This window comes from Ceratosolen solmsi, unplaced genomic scaffold, assembly GCF_000503995.2.
Source record: "Ceratosolen solmsi marchali unplaced genomic scaffold, CerSol_1.0 scaffold27, whole genome shotgun sequence".
Classification (NCBI taxonomy): Eukaryota; Metazoa; Arthropoda; class Insecta; order Hymenoptera; family Agaonidae; genus Ceratosolen; species Ceratosolen solmsi.
Window position 1 is genome coordinate 3,889,577 of NW_011948426.1, and position 17,445 is coordinate 3,907,021.

The 17,445-nt window shown below is 32.4% G+C and overlaps 1 protein-coding gene across 1 annotated transcript; it reads left to right on the forward strand.

The window, feature by feature from the left end:
- The first annotated feature begins 9,405 nt into the window (after positions 1 to 9,405).
- On the forward strand, positions 9,406 to 17,445 carry LOC105363186 (proline-rich extensin-like protein EPR1). The gene is made up of 3 exons (XM_011500806.1): positions 9,406 to 9,519; positions 13,877 to 14,305; positions 16,911 to 17,445. The coding sequence occupies exons 1-3, from the start codon at positions 9,505 to 9,507 to the stop codon at positions 16,998 to 17,000; spliced, it is 534 nt and encodes a 177-aa protein (XP_011499108.1). The 5' UTR covers positions 9,406 to 9,504; the 3' UTR covers positions 17,001 to 17,445.

Sequence of the window (17,445 nt, forward strand, 5' to 3'; positions counted from 1 at the left end):
AACTTTGTCATTATACGTCAAAATTGAAGATTGAATTTGAATGTTTTTTTTTTTAAACTGTCGATATTATTATATAACAAGGATAACACAAAGATTTGCTAATTTGAGTGAATTATGTTATATCATGTGAAACGTCCTCACTCGCTTAATTTATATTATCAATAATGCTGATTATATATTGTAAAATTTTAATAATACCTACATCTTGTCTCACCGAATCTTACGTATTAAAGCAAATTGTAATTTACTTACACTGACATTATATTAGTTATTTAAAATAAAGTAAGTGCTTCTTATAATACATCATCATTGCACATAAATTATTCAAACGTACTAGCTGATATCTCTTTTCAAACTACGTTTGTTTTGGTCTCTCGTCATAATTATATTGATTATACTATTTAGACATTATATTAGTCAGGTTATATGAAAGTGAAGTTACAATACTATTTTTAAATAGCGATATTTTTGTATAGTCGGTTGTATGGTCATAGAATACAAATTTCTTGCATTTTCCATATTCAAATTTAAAGAGGATTTTATTTTATTTCATTAGTAAAAACTTATATAATTGTAGTGATATTTTACAAGATTACTATATTATTAAATAATTCTTTTGAAATATATATATATATATATATATATATATATATATATATATATATATACAAAATATCTTGTAAATATTATGTAATTAATGTTCAACGCAAAATTCCAACTATCATTTGAAAAATAAAATAAAATAACCTAGGTATAAGAAGGTAAATGATGCTTTTGCAATAAAGCACTCAATTTGGACAAAAGTATTAGTGAAGGTAAAGAAGAAAAGAGAGAAATTTAAGTCACTCGAGGATTTTAACGCCATCGTCGAATGATTGGACCAAATAAGTTGACTACGAGAAGGTTCTTTTGAAAAATATCCAGATTTAGAAATGAGTTTTCGCGGTAAAAGAAATCGTCGATTAACGAAGCTCTAGTAAACCCTATAATTGGGTCGGCCTTTATTGGCGCGTCCCGCGCAAGGATGTTCAAGCACTTTGATAGATGACCAGTCGGAACAGCTGGCTAAATACAATACACTTGCAAATGTATGTCGGCGAGGTCGTGAGAGTTGCTCAAGTTTAGATGTGTGCGAGCGCTCGCGCGAATTTCGTTAACGAATATCCGGTTACGAGAATGACGCTGAGCGAAAGCCGAGCGAGCGATCGCCGCGGCGAGGGGATGGCCCACTCGTTTAGACCTTTCGAAATATCTTGTTTATAAAGCACCTTCTTTCTTTCCAGCATTTTTATGCTAATCGATTTTCTCGACTGAATCCACCTTTTTTAGGAGCGCATAATACAAAAATTCGCGCACTCATTATAGCAGCAGTTTCGCACCATTTGAAGCTACGGAGATTAATCCAAACTGATCGTGGTATTGGCCGTGTTTTTGCTTTTCTTTTTTTATTTTTTTTATATCTTTCCTTTTTCTTTTTCTCTTTATTTTCCCTTTTTTTTTTCTCTTCTATTTCACAGAAGTCTAATGCAGATAGCCGAGATTTATCGCTATGACGAAATGTGCAACTTTGTTTTTATGTCCGGAATTCATTGAGGATGCAAAGAATTTGCACTTCAGATTTTCATTTATGTAATCGATAGTAGTCGTGTGCCCGAAGCGTGAAACTTATTTATGAAATTAATAATGATATTTACTTGACCAATAGTTAGTTTTCTCATCAACGATAAAATTTGCCTCCCCGTTAGTTTCAACTAAAACGAGTGCCTTTGTTCTCTACGTTAATATTATCTTAAACAATTAATCCCCAAGATTCCAATACTCTGACAAAGTATAAATCATTACTGAATTAGAAAATTCAAAATTCGGCTGAATGTTACCTGTCAACGTAATCATTCATCCCGACAAAATTGCAAATCCATACAACCAATATATAAATCTTGAATTGAAAATTTAAACGAATTATTATAATCCAAGTAAAATTGCATCGCCTAATAAAATTTATCATTATAAATTGCGCGCGTGCGTGCGTGTGTGCGCGCTCGCGACTAATAATGAATTAAGTCAATAGAATAAAAATTTTTTATATTGAATAAATTAGACTACGATTCACACGACTAAATTAATTTCTTCGACTTTCAAAACAATCTCATCTATTATTTCATAAACACTCATAAACATATCAAAACTATTCTAAGAAGTATTTTATTTTATACTTGACAGTTTAATCCGCACGCCAGCTAGTTTGATAAATTTGGCACCGCTACTTTTCTCCGTTTCTATCTCTATGCCTATCATATTTATACCACTAGCGATTTCTCTATCTTCATAATTACAAACTAAAGTAATTTGTTGCATATATGTATATGTAATTTACATTTGCACTTGCAATGGTGTAGCAGCAAAGTTCATAGTTAATTAACTTTTCATTAGAGATATTAAAAATGCAGGCGATTTTTAATGACCATTGATAAAACAAAAACAAACAAAAACAAACAAAAAAAAAAAAGTATAATGTGAAATTTCTTATAATTATATATCGTAAGTGTGTGTACTTATTCTAAAAAGTTCAGTTACTAAATAAATTAGTTATTGCAGTATTAAGTACAATTTATGTAACGGCTATTACTTAACGTGTGAACTGAAATTCGTTAAGTGCATTCTATATAGTTAGCTAGTGTTATCCAACTAGGTAAGTTGATGCGACTAAAATTCAATAATTTTACTAGAGAGATTATATTTGCTTTTTTTTTTCTTTTTTTTTTTTTACTTTTTTTACATGTGAATTTTTCAATGTACTTTTATACGGTACGCAGTCGTGGCCAATATTGCCTCCAAAATAACAATTGTACGAGATAAAAAAAAAAAAATCAATATCTCATCATTTCACAACGACTCTAGGGCTTTCCTAACCGTACGATAATTGTAATAATCGATTCTCATTTCATAAGCGAACGCTTGTCTGTCACAATCTCTTCCCTGCTAATCCTTTTGAGAATAATTATAATTACCGGCTTATCGAGCTCGGCTAAGCGTTCTAATGAAAGCGGCTGTGTTTTCTTTTGCAAAAGCTAAAGCTTTTCGATGCCTAACGGGCTGCGTGGGACTCTACTCGGCACTTGATCGCACGTGATCTGGGTTTAATTCATGAAGCCGGACTCCTCCTCAACTCGAGCCCATCATATCTACATAATAATTCATATGTAACATCGTGATCAGTTTGCAGTCACCGCGAATTCCTAACTGGACGAGACTCCGAGCGGCCATTCGTATGCGACTTGCATTTATAAAGCGCCACCTTGGTATTTGTGGCGACCCTTTTTCCGGGCTGCTAAGCTACTGCTCACTTGAATTTACAATTATCGTCGAGCACAAACCAATGAAAATATGCATCTGTCATTCATTTTGCTAAATGACACAATACACCTATCGTGCGCAACTGTCTCTATCGTTATGTAATTAATGCGATGTAATGTTAAAAGAGAGGTGCTTACATTACGCGTGCTTCATCTTCGAATACTTCGAAAGTGACTTTTCGATATGGCTTACAATCGATTCTTTCTTTCTTTCTTTCTTTCTTTCAATTCGTGCGCTCACGCGAATGAAAATATGTTGGTTGCGAAGTCACTATCGTGAATGGTAAATAATTTATCCGATATTGTCAATATATATTTGATAATAATAAATTAGTGAGAACAGTGGGTACAATTTCTATAAAGTAAGAAAAGAAATTCCCCGGAGAAAACTCATTTGCTATAAAGAGGCCTATTTTATGTAAAAATAAATGACTTATTTGACATGAAAGCTACATTACCTGAATAAAGTCTTAAGATCAGCACTCATATACAGCATTATACAATCAAGAAAATACTATTTGCAATATAAGTCGCTACAATATAAGAAGTCAAAATTTTTAATTTCAATACTATTGCAAGTACGTGAAAGTACACGAATGATTACGTGTGCCGCTTTCGAAACTAGCTATAACTTATTAAACTTTTAAAAATGATTAACCATTTTGATGAACATATGATGGCTATAAATGACATTTAATAAAAGTTAGTTCATTAAGAAAATAATTTGGAATTATGAAAATATTTCATCTTTGTACAATTGTGTATTTGTATAGGACAATAATGATTTTTATTACTCTATCTTTAGCTCGTAGATTTGAATATCTCCTTTTACTCAAATTTTATGAAATATTTGCTCGTAAGGGGTCAAACAAAACAAAACAAAAAAAAAAACACAAAAACTATCTCATTGAATTAAACGAGGGAACTGTCATAGTCAAGATATTATACCTACAAAATATATTTATGAAACTACGCAATAAAATGTTGTATTCAAAAAAACATTGAACTTTTTTTTTTTTTTTTTTTTTTTTTTTTTTTTTTTTTGTCATATATTCATGCATTTGTTTAAGATTTTACATATACTATTTCCTCTTTTGCTCAATGTATTACTATTGCAAAACATATTAAATATTTAATATCTTTTTAAGAAACTGCGATCATCAATCGTTACCCGCAATCATTTATTATTTAAAACGAGAATAAATGATGATATTAATTAAGTAACTTTCATACATATATATATATATATATATACATAATTGATTATATAATATTATGTAGTCTTTAGGTTAATATTGTATTTAAATAAATAATAGTAGTTTGCTAATTATGTTTAATGAGTTCGTTAATATTAAAATGGAGATTAAAATAAATAATAATAAATGAAAATTCATATTATTATGTAATTAATACATTTTAAACTAGTTAAACGTAATATAATTACAAGTCTATTAGTACGCTATTGACAATTTTAATTGTGAAACTTTATCTTATTTCAATTTTCTGCGATATTTATTCAGGTTTTTAATTTACAATAAAACACATAATTTAATAAAAGTAGTTTGCAATATTCTAATCGATACGATGTTTGCAAAACAAAGTTTAAAGCTTAAAACTAAGTATGTGATAAATGTAAATTCTCTTTATTTTACTTTGACTCCATGGCATCTTTTTATCTAATGTATTTTATAAATTATTCTTAAAGTGTAATAAAAATGAATGAAAAAAGTCTTAGTTATTTCAAGATAAAATACTGTATATATAATAAAATAAAGTAAAATTTCAGAATAAATAATGTTTTATAAAGTATAAACGCTTATAAAAATTTTGATACAACATTAATTATATTACATGAATCAGCGTTGCATAATATAAAATTTGAAAATACAAACATGTTATTTCATTATATGGTTTTTTTTCTTTTGTTTCGAATTACTGACTAACTCGCATACTTCTGAAATAATTAAAATTTTTAAATTTATGAACATATGGTGTCATTGGAGATGTATCAAATATTTTATACTCGTTTTAAATTATTTATAAATTAATACTATCGTCTACCCAAAAACTGCCTTACAATGAAAACTTTTTCTGCTGATTGGATATTTATTTTTGTATTTATGAATTTGTATCTTCATTTTCATTTGGATAATTTTTAATCAGATAAATTAAATACATAAATATTTCTGATTATAACAAATATTCAACTAATCATTAAATCAGATAGTCAACTTTTAAAGCAATCAATAAAATAATTAGCAAAAACTTAATCGTTGAAATTTAGAATTTTTCTTAAAAAAAATTTTCGTATACTTTAAATAGTAAATAAATAATTAATTTTGATATGTCTTTAGAATTTCATAGTTCAAATTAAAAATTTTTTTAGATCTTCAACCTTTGTTTATGTTTTGTGTTGAAATATTAATAAATTGAAAGAAAATTATATTCCACAATTTCTTATATATAGATATATATATGTGTGTGTGTGTGTGTGTGTGTGTGTGTGTGTGTGTGTGTGTGTGTGTGTGTGTATATTATTGTATGTAAAAAATTTCGTTATTTTATTAATTATAAAATCTAGTAATTGACAAAATTGTTATTGAATCGATTCTTAACTTTATAATCTTATTCATAATGCTTAATTTATTTAACCATTATTCGTTAAACAATGTGTAGTAAAATAATGATTTTGATTGTAAAAATAAAAAAAAAAAATAAAAAAAAAAAAAAAAAAAAATTAAAAACACTACATTTTCAGTAACTTCGTTTATTTGATGTGAAATATTCTTGCCTATCGCGTTCATGAATAAAAAGCGTACAAAATTCGAAACAAGGTCCCGAAAGAAAATCTTTTCGAAAGAGCAGATAATTCTTTAATCGGCAGTGTCGATTATTATCTTCGTAAGCATTAAGAAAATTTAGAAATTTAGATAAAATCTTTAATATTCAAAGTCACGCGCTCGAACAATGCATTCTTTTGTATTTGGTATCTGCTGCTCGTGAGCTGAACTTTACTAACTTCCGCCGAATAGCTCCATGCAATTCTTTGGATTATGCTGCTGTAAGACACACGATACTGTCTACCGAAGCCATAATGATTCAAATGAGGGTAAATTGAAAATGTATATTCCCTCGTAATCAGCTAGTCAGCTAGTCATGGTGTCTCAACAAAGCCATAATTCTAACTGGAAAGCTGGGAATAGCTAACGCGCGAGCGAGCCCAGGCTAACCAAGATAGAGAGTAGCGGGGATGCGTGTTTTGAATTTCGATAAAACCGCTAGTGACGACTTTATTGCAAAAATAAAAAGAGCTGCCTGTCGCCGCTTTTCGAATATGTCCTAATTCTAGGAATAAAATTTAATTTACATGGAGAATAATTTCGATACGTGAGGACGAAAAATACGTAATAACGATAAATGAACATTACACAAGTTATTCGAAATTCAATTTAAATCCATTATTTGCTTACTTACTCAGACTAATAGCGTAATAATTAATTTTCTACATTAAACGAGTCTATTTCTCTATTATATTAGCTCACGAGTGTCTCAATTAGTTAATGACAGATACAGGTAATTGGGTATTACTTAAAAGATTTAACCTTGCCGATTAAAGATTTTACTCGCTTATTTCCCTTTCTAATGAAAAACTTTTCTATTCTGTTTTTTTTTCTTTCTTTCTTTCTTTCTTTCTTTCTCTATTTATTTATTTTTTTTTTTATTTATTTATTTATTTTTTTTTTTATAAGATTTAGTTTTTCTTATATTGATACTCGTAATATCACCTGGTACCTTCGCAATACCTCTCCACTTAAATTACATATATTATAAATTGGCTTTTGTTTCGAAAACTAGGGCCTACTTGGAAAAATGTCGAAATAAAAGTTTCATTATTTTGTATTATATGAATCGTACCACCGTACTTTTATGAAAATTAACGATAAATATTCTTGACATTCGTTGTATAACATTATTATAAAAGCTTTCTTAGATCGAATAATAAATAAAAGAATTTAAGTTGAATTAATTAATGAATCTGACAAGGCTACCGATCGCACACCGTAATCCACAAATTGAGAATAATTACATGCGGACATTGAAATTTTCTTGGATATACAAAATAGATGGAAATAAACGTATCGAGGATAAATGATCGATGAAATAATTAAGTAATACGACCGAAGGATATATCCAGATCAATCAGCATATGCTGTAATTTCAATTGTAGATGTACATTTTAAAGCAAAATCCAATTAGATTATCAGACTAATAAGTTAAATTAGACAATAATTGTTTTGTAATAATTACATTGCTAGTTGCGTGTTGATGTTTTGACGAATAATTTATTTATTGATCTAATTCTTATTCGTTAAATTTCGTGATTATATATTAAAAAAAATAATATAAAATAAAATAAAAAGTAAAAAATAATAAATAAATAAATAAATAAATAAATAAATAAAAGTCATTGTAGGTAGAAAAACAATGATATTATCGCAGTAGTTTTTAAGCGATTTTTCTTTTTCAACTACAAATAGTTTGGAAGATTTTCTTGGCATAGCATAACTGGAATGCCGTTGTTCAAAGCAATTCTTTTTAAAAATATTTTGTTCGTATAAATAATTGAATGTTTTCTCGTAACAATGGAGAAACTTTGGATTTTTCAACAGTGCTGCCGGTATAGCAATTTCAAGCGAGCATGTACCTTAGTCGATATCATAAAAGTCGCAAAATTCTTTATCTCCCATGTGAAATGAGCAACGTTCAGCAACATCAGCCGCACTACACACGATTACAAGTCTTAGCCAATTATCAATGTTTCTATCGCCAATAGACAATATTTGATACTCCCAAAGCGTATGTAATTCATAGAAGCACTGAAGGCCTCTAGGTATTTGGATTTCATCAGAAACGAGAGCGTATAGATTAAAGTCGCCATCCTAAGTAAGAAAAGTCGCGCAAATCTAGCAAAGGATGTTCGCATTTAGAATCGCTGGACTGCGTAAACGTGACGCACGTCGCGTATACGAGCCTTTTTCAATTTTACGTAAAAGTATCCTCGCTCCCAATGCAAAAAAAAAAAAGAAAAAAAAGAAAAAAAAAGAAAAAAAAGAAGCCGCCGAGACATACGCACCGCTTCGATAATCCAGAGTGGCGAGACAATGACGAGTTAAAGAATCCTGCTTCACACGTCGGCATTTCGTTGGGAGAAAATCGCGGCTTTTCCCGTGATGTTAAGCGGCTTCTCGTAAGGTGGTGTCACCTATGTAATCTCACCACTTCCCATTCCGTTCGCCAGGTGAAAATAATCGGCGCTTACGTGTTGCGTAATTGCGTCGACGCGGCGCGTGTCGGTAACAAACAAAGTCGATCGGAGCTTTGGCAGGGCGACCGCGCGTATTCCAGTGCGATTCGGGCGGAAAACAAAGCCGACCGCCGCCGGCGATTCTTACCTCGAAGCCGAGTATTTGGCATGGTCCCCGAGGTGGGCGTGCGGCTCGGGGGCGGTCCCTTGGAGCTTCCGGGCGGCGGAGCGTCATCCCGTCGTCGCGGCAAAAGCGGCATTACAACATCGGCGCGCGGCGCCCGTAGTTTTCTATCGATTTGGCGCCGCAGGGCGGCGGTGGCGGTGGCGGCGGCGAGGGGGTTTTGACGAAGCGTACGAACGGCGTGGTTGGGGGGGGGGGGGGTAGGGAGGGCGGGGCGGCAGCGACGGCTACGGCGGTCGTGGCGCCGGTGAAAGAGGAGGTTTGAAGAGGTTGGTTTGTCGTGGGCGGTTAAGGGGCGGGGGAGGGGGACGGGAACGGGGACGGGGAGGGTTTTTCTTTTATTTTGGCGGGGGATCGAAGAATGGGGGTGGGAGGAGGATTGGCAGGAGGCGAAGGTGGTGGCGGCGGCGAGGGAAACGAGCGAAAGCATCCCGCGATTGTGTCCCGAGGGGGGAACTTTCTCAGCGGTGGCTTTTGCCTGGCGCTCACGTACACCCCTAAGGTAGGAGCGGAGCGCCATTTTCGCGGCCGCCGTGCGACTACGCGAGACCGCCTATATAAATGCCCCGTTGAGAGCGAAGGAGCGAGCACACGCGAGTGGACCGAGCGAGAGCTTAAACCTCGACGATATTATTTTGTACGCTGGACAGAGCGACGCGGCAATGAAGGCCTTCATCGTAAGTACTGAGCGCGAGCCAAGTGAACCTACGCGTGTGTTCGTCTCGTCCTCGGATCATCCACACCCTTTTGTGACGATCATATTTCATATTATCAGTATACAGCCCCAGTGACATTTTGCCCGGGATTTCATTGTTGAATTGACATTGAGGTGTCTTGGAATTTAATGCTGAGATTAGGCGCTCGAGTGTTTTGGATGGGAATATCGGTTATAGGGATATCATGTCGCATAGCAGAGATATCGTTGACGGTTCTCATAATCCAATTCTCTTGTTTAAAGGATAGCCGAACGCGTTTAGAGATATTGTCGAGCAACGTGTAACATGCAGTGGTTTCGTGTTTTTTTGTTTTTTTTTTTTTGTTTTTTTTTTTGTTTTTTTTTGTTTTTCTTTTGTTTGTATTTGCCGCTTTTTTGTTTTTTGTTTTTGCCGTTTTTTTGTTTTTTGTTTTTTTTTTTCTTCGAGTACTGGGAAGGTATGTTGCTGTGGTCGGATCGGTCGCTCCTTTGATCGAATATTAATCTGTCGGGCAGACAACTTTTACCGATGCACCCAATTACAAAAAGCAGTCGCGCCTTTTATCCGTAAACTAGTTCTTTTACTCTCATTATTATGTCCAGGTGTGTACGCTCGTTTTTTATTTATGGCAGGCGTATGACTTAATTTTTGGCTTGATACAAATGATTTTTCAAAGTTTATCTATTTTTACATCTTAATCACCGTGGCGATGTAAAAGTCCGATTTCTTAATTAATGAAACGCGATTATAATACATGTTAGTGCCACATTGAAAATAAATCTATTAATCTGGGTGATTTAAAAAAAAAAAATTTTTTTTTTCATCGAAATTGTTTTTTGTATGTACAGAGATAGGCGTTGCAGCTTTCATTCATGTGGAATGATGATTTGAAATTATCGTCCGTTGAAATGGGAAATAAAACACTCTGTACGAAATTTTGCAAGTTCATTTTCTGAATTTACTCGAAATTCAGAATAATTTCATATTATGGTGTTGCACAATCGATATCAAATTCCATTCCAATACAGATGCACGTAAATTTTTTACATTAAATTAACCGGATTATTGCTCTTTATCGCTTCAAATTAAAAGCTACCAAGAAATATTTTATTTTCATGAACTTTCCTTTCTTGGGCTTTTTTTTTCTTTTTGATTAAAGAATAATGAACATTGATATATTATGAGAACATATTTTTCTTCTAATCATTGAACTGCTCCAATTTGATTTAACGACGATGACATAATCAATGATATAATTATTTTAATTCGAATCGGTAAATTGTATTAGTATTTAATGGACAAAAATTCATAGATTACTCCAGTAATACTATGTCATATTTCTTCCAGTTCACTCAAATATTAATACGATAATTGTAATATTACATTAATATTCTTTAGTCAACATTTTCCATTTGATCATTATCTAAAATTATTAGAAAGTCGCATAAATAATAATCATTTTTCTTTTTTTATATTTCCGCAGCTAATAATTACCATGCAGACAGATATTTGCAAAATAGATATAAGCGAGTAGTGGTATAACTTTATGTTACTAAGGAACCCGATCGTAAAAATGTAACAATATTATGACCGACAAAAATTAAAAATAATATCCACAATAAATGATCTAAACAATGGCAATAATAATTTCTCTAGCAATAGAAAGTTTTATTATTCATAATATATAATCATGTTTTCGACTCCCACTAATGTAAAGAACAAACACAGAAGAGTTAAGAGTATAATGATATCTTGACGCACGCCGCACGTTCGCACGCTGCACATTAAAATAATCAACAATTAGTGTTTTATCTGAGCTAATCAAGTAGTATAAAAATTGCCGCCACTGACGTCACATTGGCCCGTCGACAAAATAAGTTAATTTTCCCGTAAAATAACAGCGAAAAAAAAGAAGAGAATAATAATAACTAAATTCAACAATAATAAAAATAATAAATGCGTGCAATGTGGAAACCGGTATAGAATATCACAACACGTATTCCAAAAAGACAGATTCGTCCAAGTAGAAATCGCAACGGCTTATCCGAGGAATTGAGTAAAGAGCTCTTCGAAAGAACATTACGCGTTTAAAAAAGGACTGAACTGTCTCTCGCCGCGCACAAGATTAATCGGCGATGTGCAAAAGAACGAAAAAGGAAAGAGAAAAAAAAAATGGAAAGAGAAGGCCGGCACGCAATAACTGAAACATATAGAGTCACAGCCAGGGGGTCTCGCAGTAGCGTTGGGCAATGTAGCCTCGGGAGGACTAAGGCGTAATCTGCGTTTTCTCTCTACGGAAACAATTAGAGCGCGTGCGCATTTCACCGGGGAAGTGCGTCGACGCGATAATTCAGCGGCACGTGAGTACGATTTGCGCCGGGAAGTGGGAAAGCGCTCGGGCGAAATTAGGAAGCGATTAGCAGGCGAAAGTGCCGCTGTCATCTTGCATTTCGATCTCTCGTCATCCCATTTGACTTCGCCTCGCCTTTATGCGCACGCGCGCGATTCTATGCGTTGATTTCCGCTACGGATGGTTGATAATTGTTGATTTTATTGAAATACACTGGATTAAGCGCTTAACATTAAGCATACAAAGATATCTTTGCTTCTTTGTTTTACATACTAATGTTATTAAACTATTATTCATCGTCGCTGGGCAATTAATTGTCAATCAGTATTACCGGCTGATTTTTACAAATGATTTTCAAAGATTATTAATCCCACTGTCTTATGCAATTTATAATGACGGCCGGGTCGCTTATAATATAAATATTTCATGTTGTATAAAATGTTCACGCGCAAAAGATTTATCGGAAGATCTTTCGCATCTAACATTTTTAACTTGTAATGCACATGTATGCACTGGTAAACTCCGTCCTTTACCAAGTTTCAATCAGCTAGATAAGCGTGGGTGTATCGATAATCGTGTATTTATTAATGAAAAGCCTTTTGCTTCAATGAAACGAAAATAATTCGCCCATGCGATTGCATAATTATTCACGTCTCTACCACCTTGACTGGTATTTGAAATAAGTGGAGCATTTCGTTTGGTTTTCGGTCGGTTAGTGATCGTGACCGTGTACTTCCAATTCTTTATTCTGTTTTGGCTGGCGTGCACCAAGCACCGGGACCATACGAATCATTAAAAGCGGAATACTTTTTTACGATGTAAATACCAACAAAGCATCAAAATTTTCAAATCAACTATTACTTTCACTCCAATGACTTGCTTTAACTTACTGACATCATTCATAATACGTTGTTGCATTATAAAATCCTCGACGTTAAATTAAAATTGAAATCACACTTGGGAGCTGACTGGAACTACCTGTAAGAACGTACATTTATCATATGGCGATATTAGCCTGATGAATCATAAAATAATTACGATCGAGTACTGATTCGATTAATAAAGTAATTTCTCTTTGAGAATCCGTATGCATCAATTAGTTTTCTATTTAATTACATATACCCTTGTAAAATTTTCACTTTCAATTTTGTCGATATCGCGCCATGAAAGATTATAACAACACGATTAAACAAAAACGTTCGCCTTCAAAATAACAATAAATAACAAGTAAATTCTAATAGAGAAAAAGTGTTTTGTTTCCACTCCCTATTCTCAGTGATGCCTAATCCTTATAAGAATACTGAGAGTCAACATTTTATATTAATAACTTATATTTATATATATATATATATATATATATATATATATATATATCTATTATTATTAATAATAATAATAATATTATTATTATTATTATTATTATTATAAAACAGTGATAAGAATATATTGTATATTGTTAATTTATATAAGGCTTTTTATTTTTGCATGCTCGCGAAATAAAATAATATGTATAAAAATGAAAATAGTTATAATAATCGTGTGTAATTCAAAATAAATTTATATTATTATATGGTAATTATTCAGGAGTATACCACTTAATAATTTCTATACAATTTGAGGATATATAATTATACTCCTCATTTTTGTCCCCGAGTTCGTGTTATTTTGCAATAAAAGCGCGTGCACTAGAGTAAATCATTATTTCATTGAAATCCCGAGCTTGTATTTACATAAAACCGACAATTTTTAGATTATATATATACACACACATATGTAATCTTCGACAAGCTTATTACACAGTCTAATAATAAGTTGGTCACGTGACAATTTAATAGAAAGTCTATAATTTATAACATATGACGTGCAATGTTTACATGACGATATGCCGTTAAGTAATTTGTGTGCGAGAGGATAACGAAACGAAAGTTCGAATCTAAGCTTAGAACACAAGCCTTGCGAAATGCAGATGATGCGCCCATCTGTTTACAGATACTGGCATTGACGGGGATGGCGATGGCCCGACCGGAACCACCCTCCTCGTACTTCCCCTCGGTAGCCGACACCAGCGGCGGAAACTACCCCCAGTCGACCTACGGAGTGCCCCAACAAGCACCCGTGATCCACAAGCACGTGTACGTACACGTACCACCGCCCGAGGCACCCGAGTACAAGGCCCCCAAATACATCGCCCCCGCTGCCCCGCCCCAGAAGCACTACAAGATCGTCTTCATTAAGGCCCCGACTCCACCAACACCAACTGCCCCAGTACTGCCACCGCTGCCCCAACCCGACGAGGAGAAGACCCTCATCTATGTTTTGGTGAAGAAGCCCGAAGAGCAGCCTGACGTCGTAATACCGACTCAAGCACCCACCCAGCCAAGCAAACCCGAGGTTTACTTTATCCGTTACAAGACCCAGGTACGTCCGGCATTTTTCATCGAACATTTCATTTGCTCGGCATTATTTTTCCTACATTTTTTGTCACTGTTTCGATAATTTAAGACGTAAATTCTAGTAGCTTCGTTCGAGTTGCCAATCACTGCATAAATTGACTGCTTCATTAAGAGACGACAGTATTTTTGAAATATCAATTACTTTCTTCTTACGCTCACGTGAGATTAGAAATCGAGAATGTAATAAAACCCTTGTCTTGTATTATCAGTTTATTTAATCTAAACTATAGAAACATTATACACCATCATTAGCTCAAGAAATATTCAAAAATTTTAACTTCATAAGCATCATCAAAGATACTTAGTTCATTTAATGACGATAATAATCTTAATTGGCACTTAATGCTAATCGTAAATCGACAAGACTACTTACATTTGCTAGTATCTTTATGATAAAGTAATTTTATACGGATGTAATACGACTTTACGTTAATTTACACCATAAAATAAGCATTTATTGCGCTGCCTTGATATTAAAATTATATTTCAATGTATATAATATATTTATGAAAATTAATGTGATAAACATCTGTAGAAAACTAAAAATTTTTACACATTGTTCGGCTGATCGTTCAATCTAATGATCATTTCGTAAAAAATCTACTGTATAATAATATAATTATATAATAATAGTATATAGAAAGCGAGATATCATAAATTATATGTTAATATCAATTTTTTAATTGACAAGTTCATATTTAAAATCGTAAAAAATTTTATTTAAACGCATTTGCAACATTTTCATTACACAGTTAAATTTTCATTTTGTAATGCAATTATGTACTTAATAATAGGGGATTCAGTTACAAAAAAAAAAAAAAAAAAAAAAAAAAAAAAAAAAAAGAAGAAGAAGAAGAAGAAAGCTTTAGAAAGATTATAAATATTTGAATATTGCAATTTTTTAATTAACAAACGATAATTGTAATATATCGATGATGAGTATAGATTTTATATAAAGTGATTTCTTAGTTATAAGATCGTGGAAATATGTAATTGGTATTGCATATCACATCTATTCGAATATTTAAGAAATTCAATATACACTATTAACAAATAAAAATTATAGTATTAGTAATTAGTATTAAATCTCAAACACATACGGAATATTATTAAAAATAATAAATAACGTATAATATAATAAATATAATTATTATAATACAATGAAATATAGTAAATAATGAATAGCGTATATCGATTTCCTTGATGCCTCATTAATTTTGTATATGAATATTGGACAATATAATAGTACATAAAATATAATTATTATTGGTACATGAAAATTATTAATTTCATAAAACTTCACAAAGTTATGTAAGCTTAATCAGATAAAAATAATTTTGTTGGTATTTCAAATTCAATATTATACATTTTAATATTAGTAACGTAAAGTAAATTGTTATAACAAACCAACAGTACAAGTAAAAACTGATTATTTATAAAATATAATAATCATATTATATATATATATAAAAGTATTGTTATAATAAATGCTTAAAAAATATATTGAAATCATAAAGTAAATTATAAATTCGAATTCTCATACACTTGAAAATTCAAAGCCGATTAACATTTTAATGTACATCCATTACTTGTGAAATTCTTAATTTACATAATAAAAATCGAATAGAGCCTTCTATTACATTTAATGAATAATTATAGAAAAACACGTAAATTAAAATTAATAAATTGATCGGAAAAATGTGTGACAATCGTGATGTGATGGTATTTAGAAAAAAAAAATTGTTCTGCAATAAAGATATATCAGAAAATATTTATATGCAAAAACCCATCAAATAACGTACATATTTAATTTTCGTGCACATATACAAGCTTAAAATTGATATTTGTAACGACTTGTTACATGATAATAAATTAAATTCAAGAATATATATGTGTATATTTTTTTCGACTTTTTTTTTTTTTAAATTTTCAATAATCGTTTCGACATAAATATTCTCAAATATCTATTAAAAATATCTGCGCGAAGCAAATTAATTGAATATTTATTGAAAAAATTCCATAAATAGAAAATTAATTATTTTGTAACTATTGATTATTAATATGCCACGACTGTGATTGAATTGACATTTAGATTTATAAAAATTCTATTCTTAAAATTAAAGTATTCTTTATATATTTACATCATTGTTGATATTTATATTAATCGTTATACATATTGCACGCGTTTCTACCTGATAAAATTGCTCGAAAATTAATGTGACTTTCCCTGCAAACGTAAAAGTGCTAACACCGTGTAACAATAAGTTAAACAATCGACCATATCATTTATAAAGTCTTTGTCATATTGCAATTGCTAATTTGACTTGGCAACAATCGTTATTGTACGTACGGTGATTTCTCAAAACGTCGTTGGCATTTCTTAAAGTAGTGTGTGCGTGTGTTATCTGCAGTGCCATCGCCCTCGACGTACCGTTAGCCAATGCTAGTCGAAACAATTGCTTGTAAGCCTTAGGACTATCATTGAAAATCTCTCGACAAGCCCAGCTTATATAACACCGAGAACCGGCCATTTTAATTAACAGCCACTGCTTTGATTTAAATGTTAACAGAAGGAGCAATCCGCAGCATACGGACCCCCTAGCGCTACTCCTGGTACACCGATCGATAATTACGGGCCTCCAAGCGATGGCCCTTACTAAATCAGCCGCCGACCAACAAGAGTCTTCGATTCTAAGCGTCATTAATGAATCATCTAAAACGTTGTTCGAGCCCGCAGCTTATATAACGGGTATTCGATTGTCTTTGAATAGTCGGTGCAAGCTTTCTTCGCGTAACAGTGTTAAACAATACTCTGTAATGTTTCACCATTTTACCATGTCCCATGAAAAATAACATCGTATGAAAAAGGAAAAGAATCTCGTGGATAGTATTCGGATGCGACCGAATCGTTGAAATGATATCACTATCATCAATGTCAATCTATCGTCGATGCAAAATTAGTATCTGTGCATAAAGGGCCCACTGTCCCAACTTTCTTTCGCTGCCTAAAATGTGTCGCCCAGCATAATCGCAAAGTGTCCGTTAAGAATTGTGCTGGTTTGCCGACTGATTGCGAATCCTTGTTTTTTTTACTCTGATGTGCTT